We start from the raw sequence: 22812 nt of genomic DNA on the forward strand, positions 1-22812 counted from the left end.
AATATGCACTCGTCAACTTGCACATGAAACGATCGCTTCGAACGAAGGAACGAAGGTCATTAGAACGGTGAGGTCATTAGAGATGGAGCACGGTGTGCAGGAGGATGGGGAAGGAAAACCGACTTTTTTTCGGAAGAAACCCTCCAAGGATTTGCCTCAGACGATTTAGGGAAACGATTAACGACATGGCTGTTTGTGTGTATTGATATGTAGACTGTTGTTATACTTCCTTTTGAGCCGGCCGAAGTGGCCGTGCGGTTAAAGGCGCTGCAGTCTGGAACCGCAAGACCGCTACGGTCGCAGGTTCGAATCCTGCCTCGGGCATGGATGTTTGTGACGTCCTTAGGTTAGTTAGGTTTAATTAGTTCTAAGTTCTAGGGGACTAATGACCTCAGCAGTTGAGTCCCATAGTGCTCAGAGCCAGCCACTTCCTTTTGCTGCTCGCTCAGTTAGCAGACTGACCAGAATGACGGAGTATAATGCCGGCCGCGGTGGTCTAGCGGTTCTGGCGCTGCAGTCCGGAACCGCGGGACTGCTACAGTCGCAGGTTCGAATCCTGCCTCGGGCATGGGTGTGTGTGATGTCCTTAGGTTAGTTAGGTTTAAGTAGTTCTAAGTTCTAGGGGACTTATGACCTAAGATGTTGAGTCCCATAGTGCTCAGAGCCATTTGAACGGAGTATAATTGACGCCTGCCGCTGTTTCTTTTCGTAAATATTTTCTTCTGTTTCTCACAATGCAACCGAACGTGCTGGAAAACTGATTAAGATACTCGTCTTGTTTCCGGTCGAACGATGCTTCAAATCTCCATCCGGCCTTCTGGATTTATACTTCTCATGGACTGTAAATCGCTTAAGGCGAATTCTTTCAAAAATAGTATGATCATTTTTCTTCCCTTTTCTCTCATATCCCTTCATCCCGAGCTTGACTGCATATATAACTGCCCATTCGTCGAGAAAACGTAAAACACTAATTCACATTTTTCTTATTCATCTCTCCTTATTAGTCCCTTTTCATTCTACATTTTACTTCTCATTTAATTTTTAAGTTTATTTTGAATTGGTCTAGCTTCCTACTGCTAACCTTACAGCTTACCTGCCTACATGACTCTGCGCCAGACTCAGTGTTTCAGATACCATTTCATCAATTCTGTGTCCATTAGCCTTAAATCTGAAAGTGTAAACATTATTAACTGGTCATGATTTGCTTCTGATGCCTTCCTCTTTACCTTCCTTAAGATTGCTTACTAGGATAATTTTGATAATTCACTTATTGTTGCCGGCCGCGGTGGTTCAGCGGTTCTAGGCGATCAGTCCGGAACCGCGCGACCGCTACGGTCGCAGGTTCGAATCCTGCTTCGGGCGTGGATGTGTGTGATGTCCTTAGGTTAGTTAGGTTTAAGTAGTTCTAAGTTCTAGGGGACTGATGACCACAGATGTTAAGTTCCATAGTGCTCAGAGCCATTTGAACCATTTTGAACTTATTGTTCCTCTAATTTGAGCCATGTTGCATTATTTTTTTGATTTATAGGTACTGAATACGACAAATATTTATTCTCGTACTTTTTACACTTCAAACTTCAGAAGACTTTATTCTATGCACTGATTCTGGTTCATATGTCACCTGTAAATCTGGTATTGAAATAATTGCTTTGTACAATTGGAAAGCCATATTTTCAGTGTTAGGAGAGAGAGAAACTAGAGAAAATAGCCGATTTTGTAAGCAGCCTTGTTTTACGCCAATGCAAGCGTTTAATACATAATCTGGACTATACAAACATTTATTATTTGCAGCAGAAAACTGGTAACTGAGTACAACAGAGGCAGTGCAGTAATCGTTTCGAAATTTCTCTGCCTAACCGGCAAGATGCTCCAGCGTTGCGTAGTTCCCTACCAAATGTTACAGAATTCATTGAAATAGTTGCATGTGATTGGTTTCGGAATGTATTTTGACGTTCGCGCTGTTCTGAAGTAGCCCAACAGGGGGTAATGCCCAGTTTCGAATGTGTGGAAGAAGTTAAATTGCTATTTGCCCCTCATTTTCTGCTTCATAAAATTCAATGTGTTGCATGCTAGCTGCGTTGCTATTGATCCGTAGCTTTCATATCCGGAAAGCGCGGGTTCTTGTCAACATTCTTCTTTATTACACAGCCATTTAATAATACATTGCTAATATTTACAAGCAACTTTAAAATTAGAAGTTTTGTAGCTGATGGCAGTAGAAGATCCTACAGCCACAAGCGAAATATAACGTTCTTTCGACAGTTCTTACAGACTGTGCACTTAAGTTTAAAAATAGTTAACGAGAACCCAAAGACTGTTTTGACGCATCTTTCAGATCCTCTCATTTGCCATTGCACATTACCGCGATCTATCTTTAACGCTCATGTAAAGGCCTGTAGCTACGTCTGCTGTTTTCGACCATTTTATATAGAATATTTTTTAGTAGCAACTGATTTCCAAATATGCGCCCAATAAATCTCTCTCTTCCGTAATTGCGTTCTTTGTTAGGCATCTTCTCAAATTGTCAGATCAGTATTCCTTGCTCTACAATTCGTTTAATTTTCAGCAGTATCCTCTAACACCACGTTTGAGAGACCTTCATTTCTATCTTCCCCATCGTCCACGTTTCCTCTCGCTACAGAAATGTATTCCAAGTATTGCTTTTTATGAATCTTCTTTCCGGTTTCGAAGTCTGTGCTTTTGTATGTTTGCTGCTGTTTCTTTTTACGGAAAGTTCTTGGGTCTTGTGCAGTAATTGCTGCTTTGTCTTTCTAGCTCCTATCTTCTTTATCTACTTCACTTTCGAAATTGCAAAATTCACACATCTTTTCAATAGTCTTTTGTAGATGTTTAGCTTTCAGGTCGTCCGCTTGCTGTGCACACGTGTGTACGCAATAAATTCAAATTTTATAGTACACAGGACTAACAAGACACTGTTCTGCTGTTTACAGGAACCTGGCCAACAACCTCGTGACGTCAATTTCTGCAGGAGATTTCCCACGACTGCCAAACTTGGTTGTGCTGTAAGTATACATCCTCTCTGTTCACTACTAACTGGTTTTAATTCTGCCCAACCGCCTGTGTAGCTACGACTGTCCATTCCCTGCATTACAGTGGAGCGGGAGAATGTCGCTCCTTTGGCCAGGAGAAATGGATACTGGCGAAGCCACGAGAGACGCAGTTCTGGGTGGGGCTGCCCGCCTGGGGTGGAGCGTAATAACGGAAAATAGATTTGCTGCCGGATTGTGATGACAACTGCGCGGTTAGCGCAAATGTTTCTCCATTAATGGCGTCGCTGACGAATGCGTACAGTATTACGCTCTCTGCCAACATAATTGATGGCGTGCAAACACCGAGGGCTCAGCACTGCGGCACAAGTTATAACTACGCCTTGTTCTGTGTGATTCATTTACGCCGCTGACGGTCGTTGCAACGAACGGCAACTGTGAAGCGTGAACTTTGTTTCCGGGCGTACGGTATTCGCAAAACCTGACAGTTTGGCGTCAACCGTAACATACACCTCACAACTGTACAGGGTGTGGCGCTTAAGTGCGAACAATTTTCGGTTTGAATTTCCCACCATATCTTAGTTCCATCAAATATCGTGGCTGGAGTTCATGAAACCCATAAGCATTTAGTAAACAGTCAGAACTTGAAAATGGACGAGACGTTACGGACAAGTGCGGAGTACAACTGAGGAGCCGCGATTATCGAAAGTCTTTGCGCTGGGTGTTCGCCCACTGGAACAGTTCGATTCTTCGGGTACCCGGGATCAACTACACTACTGGCCATTAAAATTGCTACACCAAGAAGAAATGCAGATGATAAACGGGTATTCATTGGACAAATATATTATACTAGAACTGACATGCGATTACATTTGGGTGCATAGATCCTGAGAAATCAGTACCCAGAACAACCACCTCTGGCGGTAATAACGGCCTTGATACGCCTGGGCATTCAAACACAGCTTGGATGGCGTGTATAGATTCAACATGATACCACAGTTCATCAAGAGTAGTGACTGGCGTCTTGTGAGAGCCAGTTGATCGGCCACCATCGACCAGACGTTTCCAATTGGTGAGAGATCTGGACACTGTGCTGGCAGGGGCAGCAGTCGAACACTTTCTGTATCCAGAAAGGCCCGTACAGGACCTGCAACATTCGGTCGTGCATTATCCTGCTGAAATGTAGGGTTTCGCAGGGATCGAATGAAGGGTAGAGCCACGGGTCGTAACACATCTGAAATGTAACGTCCACTGCTCAAAGTGCCGTCAATGCGAAAAAGAGGTGGCCGCGACGTGTAACCAATGCCACCCCATATCATCACACCGGGAGATACGCCAGTATGGCGATGACGAATACACGCTTACAATGTGTGTTCTCCAGGATGTCTCCAAACACGGATGCGACCATCATGATGCTGTAAACAGACCAGGATTCATTCGAAATAAATGACGTTTTGTCATTCGTGCACCCAGGTTCGTCCTTGAGTACACCGTCGCAGGCGCTCCTGTCTGTGATGCAGCGTCAAGTGTAACCGCAGCCATGATCTCCGAGCTGATAGTCCATGCTGCTGCAAACGTCGTCGAACTGTTCGTGCAGATGGTTGTTGTCTTGCAAACGTCCCCATCTGTTGACTCAGGGATCGAGACGTGGCTGCACGATCCGTTACAGCCATGCGGATAAGATGCCTGTCATTTCGACTGCTAGTGATACGAGGCCGTTGGGATCCCGCACGACGTTCCGTATTACCCTCTGATCCCATCGACTCCATATTCTGCTAACAGTCAAGATCTCGACCAACGCGAGCAGCAATGTCGCGATACGATAAACCGCAATCGCGACAAGTCAACGCCGGTCAACTGCTGTTTGTGTATGAGAAATCGGTTAGAAACTTTCCGCGTGTCAGCACGTTGTAGGTGTCGCCACCGGCGCCAACCTTGTGTGAATGCTCTGAAAAGCTAATCATTTGCATATCACAGCATCTTCTTCCTGTCGGTTAAATTTCGCGTCTGTAGCACGTCACCTTCGTGGTGTAGCAATTTAAAGGCCAGTAGTGTATTTACGATATTGTGGCCAAGTATGATGCTTCGGAGAATTCTGCGGTTCATATCCTAGATATTGTGTCCAGTGAGGGTGATATAATGCCGCTACATTTCTTTGAAAAGAGACAAACCGTCACAAAATAAGTTTATCTGCAAGTTTATCTGCAAGTTTTGAGAAGTGTCGTGAAACCGTGGATGGTAACTGGAGCCTCGGGGAGACAATATGTCTTTCAAAAGGACGGTGCACTGCCTCATACGAGCCATTTAGTCCAAAAGTAGCCCTCTGATAATGTTAACATGAAACTTCCTTACAAATTAAAACAGTGTGCCAGACTGAGACTCGAACTCGCGACATTTGCCTTCCGCGGGCAAGTGCTCTACGAACTGAGCTACCTAAGCACGACTCACGAGCCGTCCTCACAGCTTCAGTTCTGCCAGTACCTCGTCTCCTACCCTCCATGCTTCACAGAAGTTGTGCTGGTCCCTAGTTCGGGTCTCGGTCTGGCACACAGTTTTAAACTGTCAGGAAGTTTCATGTCAGCGTACACTCCGCTGCAGAGTGGAAATCTCATTCTGAACTTTAACATGTTCTGGTCAAAGAAACCCTGGCTCCAAATAGCTCGGTCTTGAACCCCCTCGGTTACTACATTTGGATCGTAGTCGAAAGAGTTACCAATAAGATGAGGTACCCTAATGTCGCATCTCTACCGCACGGCTATCGAAGCAGCATTCGCGAATATGGACAGCGCTGTTTTAAAGAGTGCGTGCGGTCGCTTCACGATAAGACTGGAGGGAGTCATTGCAGCTGAAGGGGATTATATCGAGTAATCTTACTCTTGTAAGATACCACTACTTATATGTAAAAGGATTTTCGTTTTCATTTTTATTTTGTTTTAATAAATTTGCTTTTTTTACAAAAAGTTTCATTTGTCTGGATTTAAGCACCGCAGCCTCTATACTTCCACGTTATTTTTGAGAGCTCATACTGTAATATTGCAGTCTTTCATTTATCATTGTCTGTTAAGAGAAATGGTGGTAGATTCAAATCATCAGTGCACAAAAGCTTTTTACTGGCTCCGTTTATTTTCAAGGAAAGATACGTGATAATCTCTTAAGCGTGTCCTCCGTCTACTTGTCGCAGACTCGTAATGCCATCAATTCGAATAGTGGTGAGCGAGTTAGTGGGGTAACAGCGGATGAAGGAGTGATATATTTTGTGTTTTTCGTTTATTATGTGCTGTTCTACAAGAGGCGACGAGAAAATTAGTTAACTGAGGAAGTGCTGCTTATTGATTTGGCTTTCATAGAGCGTGCATTGCAGGAAACCAAATTGAAATTTGGAAAAGGGTTATTCACTGAAAAGCCAAAGAAACTGGTACGGCTGCCTAATATCGTGTAGGGCCCCACGAGCACGCAGAAGTGGCATGGAATCGAGTAATGTCTGAAGTAGTGCTGGAGGGAACTGGCGCCATGAATCCCTAAGAGTACAAGGGGGTGGAGATCTCTTCTGAACAGCATGTTGCAAGGCATCCTAGATATGCTCTGTAATGTCACTGCCCAATAGTGAGCCGGCCGGAGTGGCCGTGCTGTTCTAGGCGCTACAGTCTGGAACTGAGCGACTGCTACTGTCGCAGGTTCGAATCCTGCCTCGGGCATGGATGTGTGTGATGTCCTTAGGTTAGTTAGGTTTAATTAGTTATAAGTTCTAGCCGACTGATGACCTTAGAAGTTAAGTCACATAGTGCTCAGAGCCATTTGAACCATTTTGAACCCAATAAGGACTGTCTGGTTGATGTGGCCTATTCTACACCTTATTTTAGATCTATGTGACGATGCTGTGCTGATTATATTTATATCTTTTGACGATGCCACTATGGCCTTATCACTTTAGGAGATTGTGTAAAAAAGATCTGAGGATGGTCATTACGGACTGAAACCCGTCATCGTCTAAAGAATTGATATTGTGATCAATTACTGGAATAAAAAACATTTGACAGTTTTTGATCACTGTTTGTATGCGCGACCATGTCTCAGTTGATGCAACATGTTTTCATTCATTAGCAGTGTAATGTCGGTGTTGGCGCGTCCAGGAGAGGCGGAATACTTTGTATTGTGCAGTCGTCATGGGTACACGAGTGGGCCTTCAGTTCCGATAGCCCACATCGATGATGTTTCGTTGAATGGTACGCACTCTGACACTTGTTGATGGCCCACCATTGAGACCTGCAGAAATATGCGGAAGGGTTGCACTTCTGTCACGTTGAACGATTCTCTTCAGTCTTTGTTGGTCCCGTTTTTTCGGCCGCAGCGACGTCGAAGATTTAATTTTTTACCGGATTCCTGATATTCACCGTGCACTCGTGAAATGGTCGTACGGGACAGCTATCTCGGGAATGCTGTGTCCCACCGCTCGTGCGCCGACTATAGCATCATCTTCAAACTCACTTAAATCTTGCTAACCTGCTATTGTTGCAGCGGTAACCGATATAACAACAGCGCCAGACAGTTGTTGTAATATATAGGTGTTGCCGACCGTAGAGTCGAATTCTGCCTGTTTACGTATCTCTTTATTTGAATACGCATGCCTATACCAATTTCTTTGGCGCTTCAGTGAATTCAATAAGAAGAAATAGAAACTTTTGGTTTGTTGATGACATTGTAATCGTGCCAAAGACGACGAGGCATTAGGAAGACCAGCGGAAAGAAATGAATAGTGTCATGATAAGTGATTATAACACCAACAGCAGTGTATTTAGATCAACAGTAATGGAGTGCAGCCGAAATAAATCATGAGAAAAAAAAGAAAAATAAATGGCGATGGCCAAAGTAGTTACATAAAATTCAGACTCTCGATAGCAAGAAAAGCATTTCTAAAAATGAGAGCTTCGTTAAAATCGAACGTCAATTTAAACTTAAGTGTTTTCTGAAAGTGTATGTACTGTACAAACGTGAAACGTGGACGCAAAGCCGTTCAGACAAAAAGACAAATTTTGTTCGCAATCCTTTGGTTCATTTCTGTATTATTGTTGACTTTAAGTAACAACCCAAAAATTTTAAGTAAGCTCAAAGTTCTGACAATTTATGGTATTTCGTTTTGCATACTTGCAGTAGAGCTAGCTGAATTACATCAGCGAAACATCCTAACGATTTAATCGCGCACTCTATCACTTTTATCGGACTTTTGACGTCACACTGTCAAATATTACTGTCAGATATGGATGGCGATTAACGCTGAAACAACAGGTTTTCAGTTATTCTGATTTTTTTTCATTTCCAGTTCAACCTGATTGTTGAAACTGCTTAAAATAACCCCTATCTGAAACAACCGATTTCCAGTAGTAATGATAGACATCGAACAAATGTTAAAAAATTCGAAGACGCCCTCAGACTTTTACAATGTACGTTTCAAGATACCTACAATCAAAATATCAAATAAAATGGGGAAATAATAATAATAATAATCAGGATAAAGTTGACATTATACCAATTATACTATCAACTACAGGAGTCATACCACACAATATCCACCAGTACATCAACGCAATACAGCTACATCCAAACTTATATATACAACTACAGAAATCTGTAATTATTGATACATGTTACCCGAAAGTTCCTAAATGCAATGTAACATATACCGTACAGTTAAAAGGAAGTCACGCTTGATCAAGGTCCGCGTCACTTTCCATATTTGACCAGACATAACGTCTGAGAAAAGAAAGAATAATAATAATAATCTGACTCTTATCCAAGCACAAAAATTACACAATCTCACCATAGAACTGACGAAGTACAAAATTCAAATTCTTGCCTTTCAAGATTCAGAAACGATACAGTACAATAATTATAGAATCTTCAAAAGTGGAACAAACAAGGAAAATGGCATCACTATCTGGAATGGACTTTGTTGCAGACAAAAAAGTGCTGGACTCAGTAACAGATGTGAAACCCATCAACAATCGACTAATGACCCTAAGAATCAAACATACCAACAAAAACTACACCTTTATTAATGTACATACGCTAACAAATGGTGGTAATACAAAAAGAGCCTGAAGAAACAAAGATTCTAGGAAGAACTTGAAACAGGCAAAATTCCAAAAGATGATATGAAAATTCTGCTCTGTGACTTCATTGCACAAATAGACAGAGCACACAGATACAAGAAGACAGTAGGAAATTATCTAGCAAACAAATTGGCCAATAGAAATGGAACACGACTCATTGAACAATGCCAACAAAAATAACTAAAAATTATGTCAAACTCACTTCGAAAACATCCCCAAAAAACAAAAAAACGTGGCAATAACCCATCCATGATTTGGGAGAATTTCAGATTGATCATGTTTCAATGTCATATGACTACCAAAAAGAAATTCACGATGTGCACGTACGCAGAGGTGCAAATATCTATTCGAATCATTATTTAACCAGAATAAAAATTAAATTCGCACCCAAAAGGAAATTCAAAAGAAAAACACCGCTAATCCCAAAATTTGATCTACACAAAATCAGAGACTGTAAAATCACTGGAAGATGGGAAGAACAACACGCAGAAGATTGGGAGGAATTTCAAACTAAAATCATCAAAACAGCAAAAAATCTGATCCCTCTTCACAAAAATCCAAAATCCACTTGGTGGAATCAAGAATGCGAGAACGCACTAAAAAAGAGAAGAAAGGCATATCAAAATTACAACTGCAACAAATCAGAACAAACGCACAAGAAATTTTTCGAAATGCGCAAAGAGAGTTCTAAGATTTTGAAACAGATCAAACGAGAATATGTCAGTGAGCAACTGCAGTCAATCGAAGAAAACTTCAAAAACTACAATACACACGATTTCTACAAGAGCTTCGCAAACTAGATCAAAGGGTACTCACCACAAAAACTTTGCTTTCGAAAACAATATTGTAAATTGGCCCTGACAAATAAAGAAAATTGCCAAGTACTAGGCACATATTTTTCACAGCTTTTAAATTTGACAGAACCAAAAGAGGGATTCCCGAAAGTGCAGCCAGAAACCTCACCACAGAACTCGTCACCACCAACACAAGACGAAATTTATGCACACATCAAGAAACTTAAAAGCAATAAAGCATCAGGGGAGGACGAAATTGTAGCAGAACTCTTGAATGCTCTAATCCATTCACCACATAAAAAAGATAATAAATCAGATGTAAACAACTTAGGGGGAACTTTGTATTACCTGTCACCTCCAACATTCTATCAGCTTGTTTCTTGAATAGAACACAGCAGAAATTATAACCCAAAGTAGTAGAATATCAGGCAGGATCCAGACGGAACAGATCATGTCCGGAGCAAATGCTCAACCTCAAAACCATACTCAAAATGCGAACTCTCAGGCGAAACCCTGTAGAAGGCACATTTGTAGATATCAAAAAAGCTTACGATTCACTAGACAGGCTCTCACCATTACAAATTTTAGAAGAAAGGGGATTATATCCCAAGACATGAGAAATCATAAAATAAACACTAGTTGGCACGAAATCTAAAGTAAAATTTATGGGGAAGATCTCAGAACCCTTCGTCATTCAAATGGCTCAAATGGCTCTGAGCACTATGGGACTTAACTGCTGAAGTCATCAGTCCCCTAGAACTTAGAACTACTTAAACCTAACTAACCTAAGGACATCACACACATCCATGCCCTAGGCAGGATTTGAACCTGCGACCGTAGCGGTAGCGCAGTTCCTAACTGTAACGCCTAGAACCGCTCGGCCACTCCGGCCGGCAGCACGGAGAATGAGCAGTACCACAATAGCGAGCAGAGGCAGAGCTACACTGGTCCATGCTTCTCTTCCCGACATGCAACAGCACTGCTCATTCGCTGCTGGATTACTGGTTATTCGTCGCGTTTTACTGTCTCTGTTAATAAATATCGATCAAAAAATACCCCTATAGAATAATCTTGACCGCTGTGAATTCTGCTTTAAAAATCACTTTGTTTGTAACAGTGAACAGACCGATCCTTTTTGTTTCCCTGTATGAAAGACGCCATAAGGAGTGAATGTTTTGCTTGACTCCAGCTACACATTGCAGAAAGGAAATTGGAGTTATCTGCCGAAACATCAAAGAAAGGGTACCTGATGACTCTTAGGAGGGAGACATTGTAGATTGAATAACGTAAGGGACATCCTGCGAAGTTCTCTGCTATTGCTTCCCTTTCATTTCTGTTGATTACTATCACAGAATTTTTGCATCCGTACACGTTGTAGACAACCTTTCAGTATGTGAGTGTAGGCTTTCTCGGTGTATACTGCTGATGAAATATTCTCGGAATTCCATTCGGGTAGCTGCGTCGAAAATCAGTGACGATGGCGAAGATGATGAGAATGACACTCATCGAAACGTCGCGGATTTTCGACTCAGCTACCCAGATGAGAGCCCGATAAGATTTCATCAACCTTTCAGTATATCACTCAAACGGTTGAGGAAAAATTACAAATAGGGAAAAAATTCATCCATTATGTGTATTGCGGATAACCAAATACGCACATCAAGGAAGTAATGTTTCTCTGCCTCGTGATGACTGGATGTTGTGTGATGTCCTTAGGTTAGTTAGGTTTAAGTAGTTCTAAGTTCTAGGAGACTGATGACCATAGATTTTAAGTCCCATAGTGCTCAGAGCCATTTTTAAGGAAGTAATGCCTGTTCTTTGGCATATTATACATCAAATAATGAAAATAAATACATATTGCAAGAAATTCTCCTACTCCACCAATACAGCGTAAATACTGGAGAAGCCCCTTTATCTTGATAGTATTAAGTATAGTCGAACAGCATCGCTTGTCATCTGTAGGAAATTCCTTGAGCTCGTGGTCATGGAATAGAACAATTTGCTGTAAGGAACCTGGTGACTAACGCTAATATTACGAGAAGCGCTGTTCGAAACTAGTCGCGCTAGACGGCAAATGAGAGTGTGAAGAGAGATGAATTGGAAATAACGATGAGTAACAGGTATCTCATTTTCGTCATATTGTTTTTCTCTCTCAAAAAAACAGGTATAAACAAAACTTTCAAAATGATCTCGGCAACCACAATGTTTTGGTTGGATGTCCATGTATTCAAACTAGTTGGCAGCCTTTCAGCGTTACAGCGTTACACGACTCAGAGGTTTCCCTGCAGAGTTTCAGTTTCAGACAACAGCAGGCTGTACAGGTAACCAACACTTGCCACTCGTCTTGCTTTGCCACAAGTGGGTCATCTGGTCCTGTTTGCCAGTTTTTCTAGTTGTGGACTTGCTCGCACTTTCCGACCTTTGTCGAGCAAAGTGACAGCCGGTGGTAGAGACATATGCTGTCCCACTACACTTAGCGCCCGCTTCAGATGCTTATCGCGCCATCAGGAGCGTGTCCAGCAGAGACCGGAAAGTTGTGGAATGCTGTTGCGATATCATCTCCACGTACTGGTTCCACACTTAACGCCGGGCTGGGCGGCGGAGCGGAACAACGAACATACGCGCAGTGATCGCTGGCAGCGATGGCGCTGTGGATATTTTTGCTGTTACTTAGCGATCTCTGACAGTCGGCATATCTCAGATTTAACTACCGTAAGCTCCCAACGACTGTAATTGCAGTAGTTTCCACGTACCTGTGCCCCATTAGCCACACTTCCTGACAGTACCACCTCACTGAGAGGCGGATCGTTAGCGTAGTTGAAGCGATTAAAATTGACATCCAGTGAGGATATAAATATTTCTCTGTTTACTGAACACTTCGGTCTAGTGGTTAGATTAGATTCAGCATTCGTTCAATAGACCTAAAAACGGGATGATTCTCGTGGGTGTAGAAGAAGTCAAAGTATAACATCAAAAACATAAAACATTTGAATATAATACTCACTAGCAAGATCATTTGTCAGGAGATTGTCAAAATAGGTGAATACATTTCAGTAATCTGTAACTGAACTGGTGGCGTCTTTTAGAAGTAACCTAAGACATCCTGACATCTCAGGTTCGATCTGAGCCAATGCAAAAATTTTTTATAAAAGGACGAAGACTTTCAGTATAAGGATTCATCGTCCCTCTTCCAATGACCTTGTCGAAAAGGGTGAAGGAGCGGGCAGTATTTGAGGCTCTCTTGCTCTTGGGGTGGGAAACTGCCTCTAAATGACTGATGATGAATCGCCAATGATTAGGGGCATGACAAGGCAGAAGACAATGGAAACTACTGCATTTAAGAGACATAATGTATAACCACATGTGCCCTGTAACTGAACAATTGACACGCTGATCTCTCCATTGGCAAAAGATTCCGGATTAGTCCCCCATTCGGGTTGCGGGTAAAGGCCTAACAAGTGAGAGGTGAGAACTTGCAAAAAATTAAACAACTAACTAAAGGATAGCGCTCTAGGCGTCGGTAGATGGAATGTCAGAAGTCTGGACTTAATTCTTTCGCCGATTCTGGGCAGAACCACCTTATTCCTTATTTTATCCGTCTACCTGATTTTCAACATTATTCTGTAGCACCACATTCCAAATGCTTCGCTTCTCTTCTGTTCCGGTTTTTCCACTGTCCATGATACACTACCATACAGTACTGTGCTTCAAACGTACATTCTTAGAAAATTCTCGCTGAAATTAAGGCCAATGTTTGATACTAGTAGTCTTCTCTTGGCCACAAATGCCATCTTTGTCTGTGCTAGTCTGTTTCTTATGTCCTCCTTGCTTCGTCCGTCAAATGTAATTATGCTTACAGTGTAGCAGAATTCCTTTCCTTCGTGTTCTTCCTGATCCGCGATTTTCATTGTAAGTTTCTCGCTGTTCTCATTTTTCTACTTCTCACTACTTTCGTCTTTTTTCGATTGATTCTCAGTGCACGTTCTGTGTTCATTAGACTGTTCATTCCATTCACACATCCTGTAATTCATCTTCACTTTCATTTAGGATAGCACTGTCATAAACAAGTCTTAGAATTGGTATCCTTTCACTTTGAATTTTAATTCCACACTTGAACGCTTCTTTTATTTCCATCATTGCTTCTTCGATGTATAGACGGAACACTAGGGATGAAGTAGTACACTCCAGACTGACAACCTATTTCATCCGAGCACTTTGTTCTTGGTCTTCCAGTCTTACTGCTCCACCTTCGTTCTTGTACGTATTGTATATTACTCTCGTATCCCTACAGCGTACACCTATTTTTCTCAGAATTTCAAACAACTTGAGTCATTTTACACTGTCCAACAATATTTCTACGAGGTCAAGTCTTATGAACGTGTCTTGAGTTATCTTCAGCCTTGCTTCCATTATCAACGGCAACGTCAAAAATGACCCTCCGGCGCTTTCATCTTTCCTAAAGCCAAACTGATTGTCATTTAACAGATCGTTTGTTTTCTTTCTCGTTCTTCTGTATACCATTCGTCAAAAATGGTTCAAATGGCTCTGAGCACTATGGGATTTAACAGCTGAGGTCATCAGTCCCCTAGACTTTGAATTACTTAAACCTAACTAACCTAAGGACATCACACACATCCATGGCCGAGGCAGGATTCGAATCTGCGACCGTAGCAGGAGCGCGGTCCCGGACTTAACGGCCTAGAACCGCTCGGCCACAGTGGCCGGCTATATACCATTCTTCTCAGCACCTTTGACGCATCAACTGTTAACCAGATTGTGCGATAGTTTTCGCAGTAATCTACTCTTTCTATCTTTGGAATTGTGAGGATGATATTTTTCCTAAAGTTTGATGGTACGTCGCCAGTGTCATAGATTCTACCCACCAACTTGAGTAGTCATTTGGTTCCCACTTAACACAATGATTTTAGAACTTTCGGAGGAATGTTATGTGTCCCCTGTGCAGTATTGCACTTAAATCTCCCAGAGCTCTTTTAAGTTCTTACTCTAATCCTGGGTCCTCTACGTCATCCCCGTCGATTCCAACGTCATCAGATAAGTCTTCCTCCTCACAGAGACTTTTACTGTACCCTTTCCACCTAACCGCTCTCTCCTCTGCACACAGTGGTATTCCCATTGCACTCTAAATTGAAAGCAAAGGCTGTAACATTAAATCTAAAGTTGTTTTGACTTTTGTGTATGCCGTTCTCACGACGATCATTTTTTTCGATTTCTTCACCCATTTTACCTTTTCTGTCTTTTATTTATTTTTATTTCATTCCCAAGGGATTTATGTTGCTGTATTCCTGTCTTTCCCTCAACTTTTTTTTCTCCTATCTTTTGTCGATCAATTAAAGTATTTCGTCTCTTACCCAAGTAAGGTTGCTGTAATCAGAAACGACAACAAACTAATGCCATCAACAATAATTCACTAACATGCCGACGTTGCAAACGGAAGGTGAAGAGACAGAGAAGGTATATGAGGATATGGAATGGGCATTCCAGTATATGATGGGAGATTATAAGCCTCTAATGAAGGGGATCAGATACGCGATAGTAGGGGAACGAATAGAAGAAGGATTTATAGGAGAATATGGGCTTCGTAGTACGAGTGAAAGAAGATAAAGACTGCCATCTGAAACAGATTTCAGCGAATAGTAGCTAACACACAGTTGAAAAATCACAAGAGGAAAAGGTATTGTTGGAAGATGCACGGTGACACAGGAAGGGGCCAGCTCTATTACATCATGGTCTGACAAAGATTTTTCATCAGGTCTTGGATTCAGATCAGTACCCAGCAGCTAATACAGACTCCGATCACAATTTAGTAATGATGAACAGCAGACTGAAGTTTAAAAGGATAGTTCGGAAGAATCAATGTGGAAAGGAGAGGGGTACTGAAGTAATAATGAGTCGCACCTGAATTTTTCTAAGGATGTAGATACGACGATAACATTACAGTAGGTAATTAACTTGAAGAGGAACGGACATCTCTACAAACGGTATTTACTAAAGTCGGACACGCAAACAAACACTATGTGATCAAAAGTATACGGACACCCGGCTGAACATGACTTACAAGTTCGTGGCTCCCTCCATCGGTAATGCTGTAATTCAGTATGGTGTTCGCCCACCCTTAGCCTTGATGACAGCTTCCACTCTCGCAGCGATACGTTGATCCAGGTGCTGGAGGTTTCTTGGGGAATGGCAGCCCATTCTTCACGGAGTGCTGCACTAAGGAGAGGTATCAATGTCGATCGGTGAGGGCTGGTATGAAGTCGGCGTTCCAAAACATCCCAGAGGTGTTATATAGGATTCAGGTCAGGACTCTGTACAGGCTAGTCCATTACAGTGATGTTATTGTTGTCTAACCATTCAGCCACAGGCCGTGCTTTATGAACAGGTGCTTGATCGTGTTGAAAGATGCAATCGCCATCCCCGAATTGCTCTTCAACAGTGCGAAGCCAGAAGGTGCTTAAAGTATCAATATGTTTGCTGCGATAGTGCCACGCAAAACAACAAGCGGCGCAAGGCCCCTCCATGGAAAACAAGATCACACCATAACACCACCGCCTCTAAATTTTGCTCTTGGCACTACACACGCTGGCAGATGATGTTCACAGGGGATTCGCCATACCCACACCTTGCCATCGGATCGCCCCATTGTGTACCGTGATTCGTCACTCCACACAACGTATTTCCACTGTCTAATGTTTACGCCCCTTACACCAAGCGAGGCGTCGTTTGGCATTTACCGGCGTGATGTGTAGCTTATGAGTAGCCGATCGACCATGAAATCCAAGTTTTTCACCTCCCGCACAACTGTCATAGTACTTGCAGTGGATCTTGATGCAGTTTGGAATTCCTGTGTAATGGTCTGGATAGATATCTGCCAATTACACATTACGATCCTCTTCAACTGTCGGGCTGCGCGGGTTTAGCCGAGCGGTCTCAGGCACTGCAGTCATGGACTGTGCGGCTGGTCCCGGCGGAGGTTCGAATCCTCCCTCGGGCATGGGCATGTGTGTTTGTCCTTAGGATAATTTAGATTAAGTAGTGTGTAAGCTTAGGGTCTGATGACCTTAGCAGTTAATTCCCATAAGATTTCACACACATTTCAACTGTCGGTGGTCTCTGTCAGTCAACAGACGAGATCGACCTGAACGCTTTTGTGCTGTAAGTGTCCAATCACCTGACCACGTTCGAAGTCCGTGAGTTCCGCGGAGCGTCCATTCTGCTCTCTCACGATGTTTAATGACTACTGAGGTCAGTGATATGGAGTACCTGGCAGTAGGTGGTAGCACAATGCACCAATATGAAAAACGTATGTTTCTGGGGGTGTTCGAATACTTTTGATCACATAGTGTAGGTGCAAAGAAGGTAACAGCTAAATAACGGTTGACCGACAAAAGAGGGAAGTACAAAAATATTAAGAGGATGATTGTAATACGACAGTATAAGTCACTTAGTAATTAAATAAATAGGAAGCGAAGGGAAGCAGAGGTGGAATGGCTCCAAAAAAAAGTGAAGAAATCGAAAAAAGAAGTGGTCATTGGAAGATCTAATTCAGAATATAGAAAACTCAAAACAACCTTCGGTGATAGTTAAAACCAAGGGCGTCAACATAAATAGTGCAATGTTTAAAGCTGATAACTTAAGAAATGAGGAGTTCCTCCGCAGAATCGACGGGGAGAGAAACATGTAAATCACAGACAAGAGAAGGAGACAGATTGATAAAACAAATGTTAATATATACGGAAAGAACATCCGTGACACATGAGGGAATCGTGAAGTGTAAAATGTGTAGGGGACAACAGAGGTTGGAACATAACTAACAAATAACTGAGGGTGTTGGAGTGCAAGTGCTGTTTGAGATGAAGATCAAACAAGTCAGAAGACTGATGAAAAGAAACTGCAGTTACGTACTAGTTAATTAATTATAGCTGTAGATGGAAACATATTAAACACCTTTGTGCTGCTACAAACGCTGTAACGCCGTTTCAGCATTAATTCGATAAGGCTATCCTCAATTACGCTAAAAGATGTCACTGCTTCTCTCAGGGCGCCTGCTGTTAGTTACCTGTAGAAGAGATCAAATTCACGATAAACGTGTAGAACGTGTCAACTGAACGATCCACTCAGTACTTTTATACAAAAACAAAAACTAAAAAACAGATTTTATTTACATAGCTATATGCTGACCATTTACAGGTCTTTTATCCTTAAGAAATTACTAACTACCCCTACTCAAAAGTTTCTCCATGCTATAGAAGCAGTTGTTAAAGAGAAACATCTTTAACTAACATTTGAAAACACTTCTGCTACTGTCAGACTTTTTATTTCCGTGGGTAGATCAAAGGGTTTTCACCCCTTCTGCGCCAAAGCTAGACTGATTTTTTCTTCTAGTGTTGCATTTGTGAAAATCTATATTATTCTCAGACTTTGATGGATTATTGATAGCAAATGTCTTAAGCAAATAAATGTACACAGAGTTTCATTTGAAGAACAACTGCAACTGAGGATCATATTGATGGTTGTTCTGGTGGTTATCGTACGATGTGTAAATCTTTTATTTCTTCTTATTTTCTCAGAGGTTGATTACAAAAAAGCGTAGAAATTGGTATGCACGTTTTGTGTATACTTTAATACACTGAAGCAAAGTATTCTCCTTCAGCGAAGATCAGACGATTTTCTGGTCACGGTAAATAATTCATGGCAGCACCAATGTGAACAATTTTCATTTGCCTATGGAGCAGACACTATAAAATATCAATACTTGGGAAACATATCTCTACGTAGTTAATTCGTGCGGTGTGATTGGTTGCGTAAAAAGGGACTACTGAAACATTTGTGTCGGTTCTGTTGCGGTGGAGGACTAGAACGGTTGGGTTAGATTGGATATATACGTCTACGTCTAGATACACATACTCCGCAAGTCAGCATACGTTGCATGGCCGAATATATCTAAGCCACTGCTAGTTATTCGGCTTTCCGTTCCACCTGCAAATGAAGTAAGGGGAAAAGTAGTGTTTATATGATACTATGTATGAAGTCTGTGTGTGTGATCCCTCAACCGTAAGGCGAAGAAAGAAGATAAGAATAAGAACATCTTCCTCTCATCCACAACAACAAAACTCATCGAAATTAAATAAGCATCCAAATTCTCCTAAATAAATTGTAACACCACAGTATGAACTAAAACTACTGACTGGAAAAGGCTAGCTCTCCTGCAGCTCATCATCTCTCTCCGATGTGAAAAAAATGAAAAAAGAAAAACACCTCTGCAGATGCTGCAGCAGAAAGTTACATCATTAAAAGTTAAATGTCTCGGAAATACTTCTTGCTGGAGTCCTAGACTAGAACAGACAGAATTAATACTAAAAATCTGTTTACTTTTATTATCTGACACTTTTGCCAGAGAAGCATTTTTCTTGTTCTTTTACTGACAGATATGCGCATTGATGTGGACGTGTCAAAGGGTTCATCTTCTTTGAATAGCGCTCCCACAGAAATTGGTGACATTCTACTTGTAATAATCGAGAAACGCTGTTGGGTCTTTGTTCCAAACTTTTCATATTACTGCATATAAATACGAGTATGTAAACTACGTACTTCTCTTATAGTGGACTGCTGTTTCGAATGACATGTAATAGTACCGATTTCATATGACACTAACTTTTTATTCAAATGTCGTATGTATTCCGATGTTCATGCTGTCGTCATCAGGTGAATTTGTTTTGTTTGAATCTTTAATTGCCTTTATATCTGAAGCATGCGGCATGTTTTCGGCAGACTGCAATGAGACTTGGTGGTTTTGTATTGTGACGAAACAGTAACTGTAATTATGAAACTGAAACGTTTCTGTATATTTTTGCATGTACGTAGGCCACATTCTTGTCTCAACAGTGCCTGCGAAAGCATATCGCTTATGTGCTGCAAACGCATCTCCAGGCTTAAACAGAATTAAAGACACAGATAGCATTGCCTTTGCAATAATCTTTGAGGCGCCCTATGGACCTACACGAAGAGTGCCTGAAGCGGAAAAGCAATGTTATTTGCTACTTGAAAAGATCCCAGAGGAAAAATTCATGCAAAAAGAGATAAATATAACTCCTACTCAGAGAGCGAATACAAAGAGTACCAGCGTTCAATACTAATGGCATTTCATAAAACATTTCTATTCTTGCAGAGTCATGAAGAGGAACCAGATCACAACTATCGACGACGACGCCTTCCAGAATGTGACTTCTCTGAGATCTCTGTAAGTTTCTGAACTATTTATTACAGTTTAGAGAGCAAAGAACGCTATTGTCAGATTGGCCCAAATTCTTAAAGGAGTGCACTTTATTTCGTGAAGTCAGCAAGACTTATTCAGATGAGGAATATTTTAAAAGCAAATGTTATTATTTATAATTAGAATGATCAATATTATTGCACTTTCAAACAGATTTCAGAAGACTGCATTTTCTACATGAATGAAGATATATACCTGATGGAGATTTTAACTTAGGCTTGGAAAGTATGAGGTTGTTGGCACCAGCTGTAAGATGCCAGTTCATGGCTGCTGGTGGGATTGTGGAGACACTATACCCCTAAGTACACTAGGTACACTAACTTTTTCGCCATGGCTTCATCCATGTATGCATATGTCACATATATCACACACATCTCCTCCTCTTCGCCCCCCCCCCCCCCCCATCTCTCTCTCTGCTCAGCTATGCCCCTCAGAACACTTACCTCCTGAAACACATTCTGATACTACCTGCAAAACACGCCAGTTCTGCAGGGCAGCTGAGATGTCAGGCATTGCCATCTTTTTCAACCCACCCTCAACCACACTGAACAGATGGATAACAAGGCGAGCTAATATTTATTATCATCCACTTCTGAGCTATATTTAAAATTTCGTGTCCCTTACTCAGGGGGAAGTTAACTTTGAAATCTGTTGAAAAATTTGTTCCAAAGAAACCAATAAGAAAGCGGTCTAATAAAAAATGACTTAAAAAGTATGCCACAGTTGTGTAGGCACACATGCATATATCTCTGTATAATCGAATGATTCTTTTGAAAATTAAAAATTTATAGTCCTTCCCATAAGTTGAAATTGCCTTTTTCCATCTCCATTCATGTAGAAAATACAGCCTACTGAAATCGATTTGATCTTCTTGAAATATCGTGACATATTTTGGTTTCAGTAAACGACTAGGCACATACCCAGTTTACAATAGTTCAGTCTTACATGTATAATTAACGTGAAGTTAGCTTTCTTAACTGTAACAAGTGAGACATCAGTGATGGAGTTCATCATATTTCAAATCACTTACATATTTTTGATATGGTTGTCAAGCAGTATTAACCAAACCTCCCGTTCGCAGGCATCTGGATGACAATTTTCTGCACAAGATACCCTCTGCACTCACAAGGCTGACTTCTCTGCAGGAACTGTGAGTAGCGCATGCGCACTTTTTATCTTTCCTTGTTTTGCTTTTCTAGCTAGGGTACCCTTCTTCACTCAGGGAGTTGATATGATATTGTGTGGTAGATGGAATAAAAGGATAAACTGTAAAGTATAAGGGGTAAAAAAATTGTTGAAAACGTATTACCACTATTTACAATACTTGTTAGGGTATAATAGGTGAAAAATGTTTATAGAAAACGTATTCTAGCTATTTACAGTATTTGTTTCCAAACTACGTTTTTCTTATTTTGGTTTTATATATGTACACATTTTTCGAATTTACTATTCGAGAGGAAGTTGTGTGTAGTTGACCATGAGAGAAGCAGGAGTCTTCGAGGTTGATGCCAGCAATATTTTAAAGTTTTTCCTTGCGCTTTGTTAATTGTAAATCTATTGACTAATTTGATTGGAAATTGCAGTCTTTTAAATTGGAATGACAGTTCAGTACAGATCAGCAGTATTCCGGGGATAAATAGTGTGTGTCGTTTGTATTTTCCAGCCATAAGTTCGGGTTCGATGACATTATTCGATAGCTATTTGACGATAATCCTTGTTCCATTACATAGTTTTGGTGAGTAGTGTGATCGGAAGTCCAATTTCAATTCGAAGGCAGTGTAATAGAATTCCTAGTACTTGCAAAGAGTTTAGAAATTCTGTAGGGAAGATCACACTCCCTTCAACGTCTGCCATAATTTCGATCGATTTGCAAATTATCTCTTCACCGGGAACTTTCTACATCTACATCAACATTTATACTCCGGAAGCCATCCAACGGTGTGGGGTGGAGGGCACTTTACGTGCCACTGTCATTACCTCCTTTTCCTGTTCCACTCGCGTATGGTTCGCGGGAAGAACGACTGCCGGAAAGCCTCCGTGCGTGCTCGAATCTCTCTAATTTTACATTCGTGATCTCCTCGGGAGGTATAAGTAAGGGGAAGCAATATATTCGATACCTCATCCAGAAACGCACCCTCTCGAAATCTGGACAGCAAGCTACACCGCGATGCAGAGCGCCTCTCTTGCAGAGTCTGCCACTTGAGTTTGCTAAACATCTCCGTAACGCTATCCCGCTTACCAAATAACCCTGTGACGAAACGCGCCGCTCTCCTTTGGATCTTCTCTATCTCCTCTGTCAACCCAACCTGGTACAGATCCCTCACTGATGAGCAATACTCAAGTATAGGCCGAACGAGTGTTTTGTAAGCCACCTCCTTTGTCGATGACCTGCATTTTCTAAGGACTCTCCCAATGAATCTCAACCTGGCACTCGTCTTACCAACAATGAATTTTATATGATCATTCCACTTTAAATCGTTCCGCACGCATACTCCCAGATATTTTGCAGAAGTGACTGCTACCAGTGTTTGTTCCGCTATCATATAATCATACAATAAAGGATCCTTCTTTCTATGTATTCGCAATACATTACATTTGTCTATGTTAAGGGT

The 22812-nt window shown here is 41.5% G+C and overlaps 1 protein-coding gene across 1 annotated transcript in view; it reads left to right on the forward strand.

Annotated features, from left to right (window-relative positions):
- The window catches only part of LOC126095459 (lutropin-choriogonadotropic hormone receptor-like), a 669001-nt gene that overhangs the window by 434204 nt on the left and 211985 nt on the right, over window positions 1-22812 (forward strand). Inside the window, exons 5-7 of the mRNA XM_049910251.1 lie at window positions 2952-3023; window positions 20096-20167; window positions 21282-21350. Coding sequence (XP_049766208.1) covers window positions 2952-3023; window positions 20096-20167; window positions 21282-21350 — 213 coding nt within the window. The remainder of the gene's footprint in view (window positions 1-2951; window positions 3024-20095; window positions 20168-21281; window positions 21351-22812) is intronic.

The sequence above is a fragment of the Schistocerca cancellata genome, chromosome 8 (genome assembly GCF_023864275.1).
Source record: "Schistocerca cancellata isolate TAMUIC-IGC-003103 chromosome 8, iqSchCanc2.1, whole genome shotgun sequence".
In the NCBI taxonomy this organism is placed as follows: Eukaryota; Metazoa; Arthropoda; class Insecta; order Orthoptera; family Acrididae; genus Schistocerca; species Schistocerca cancellata.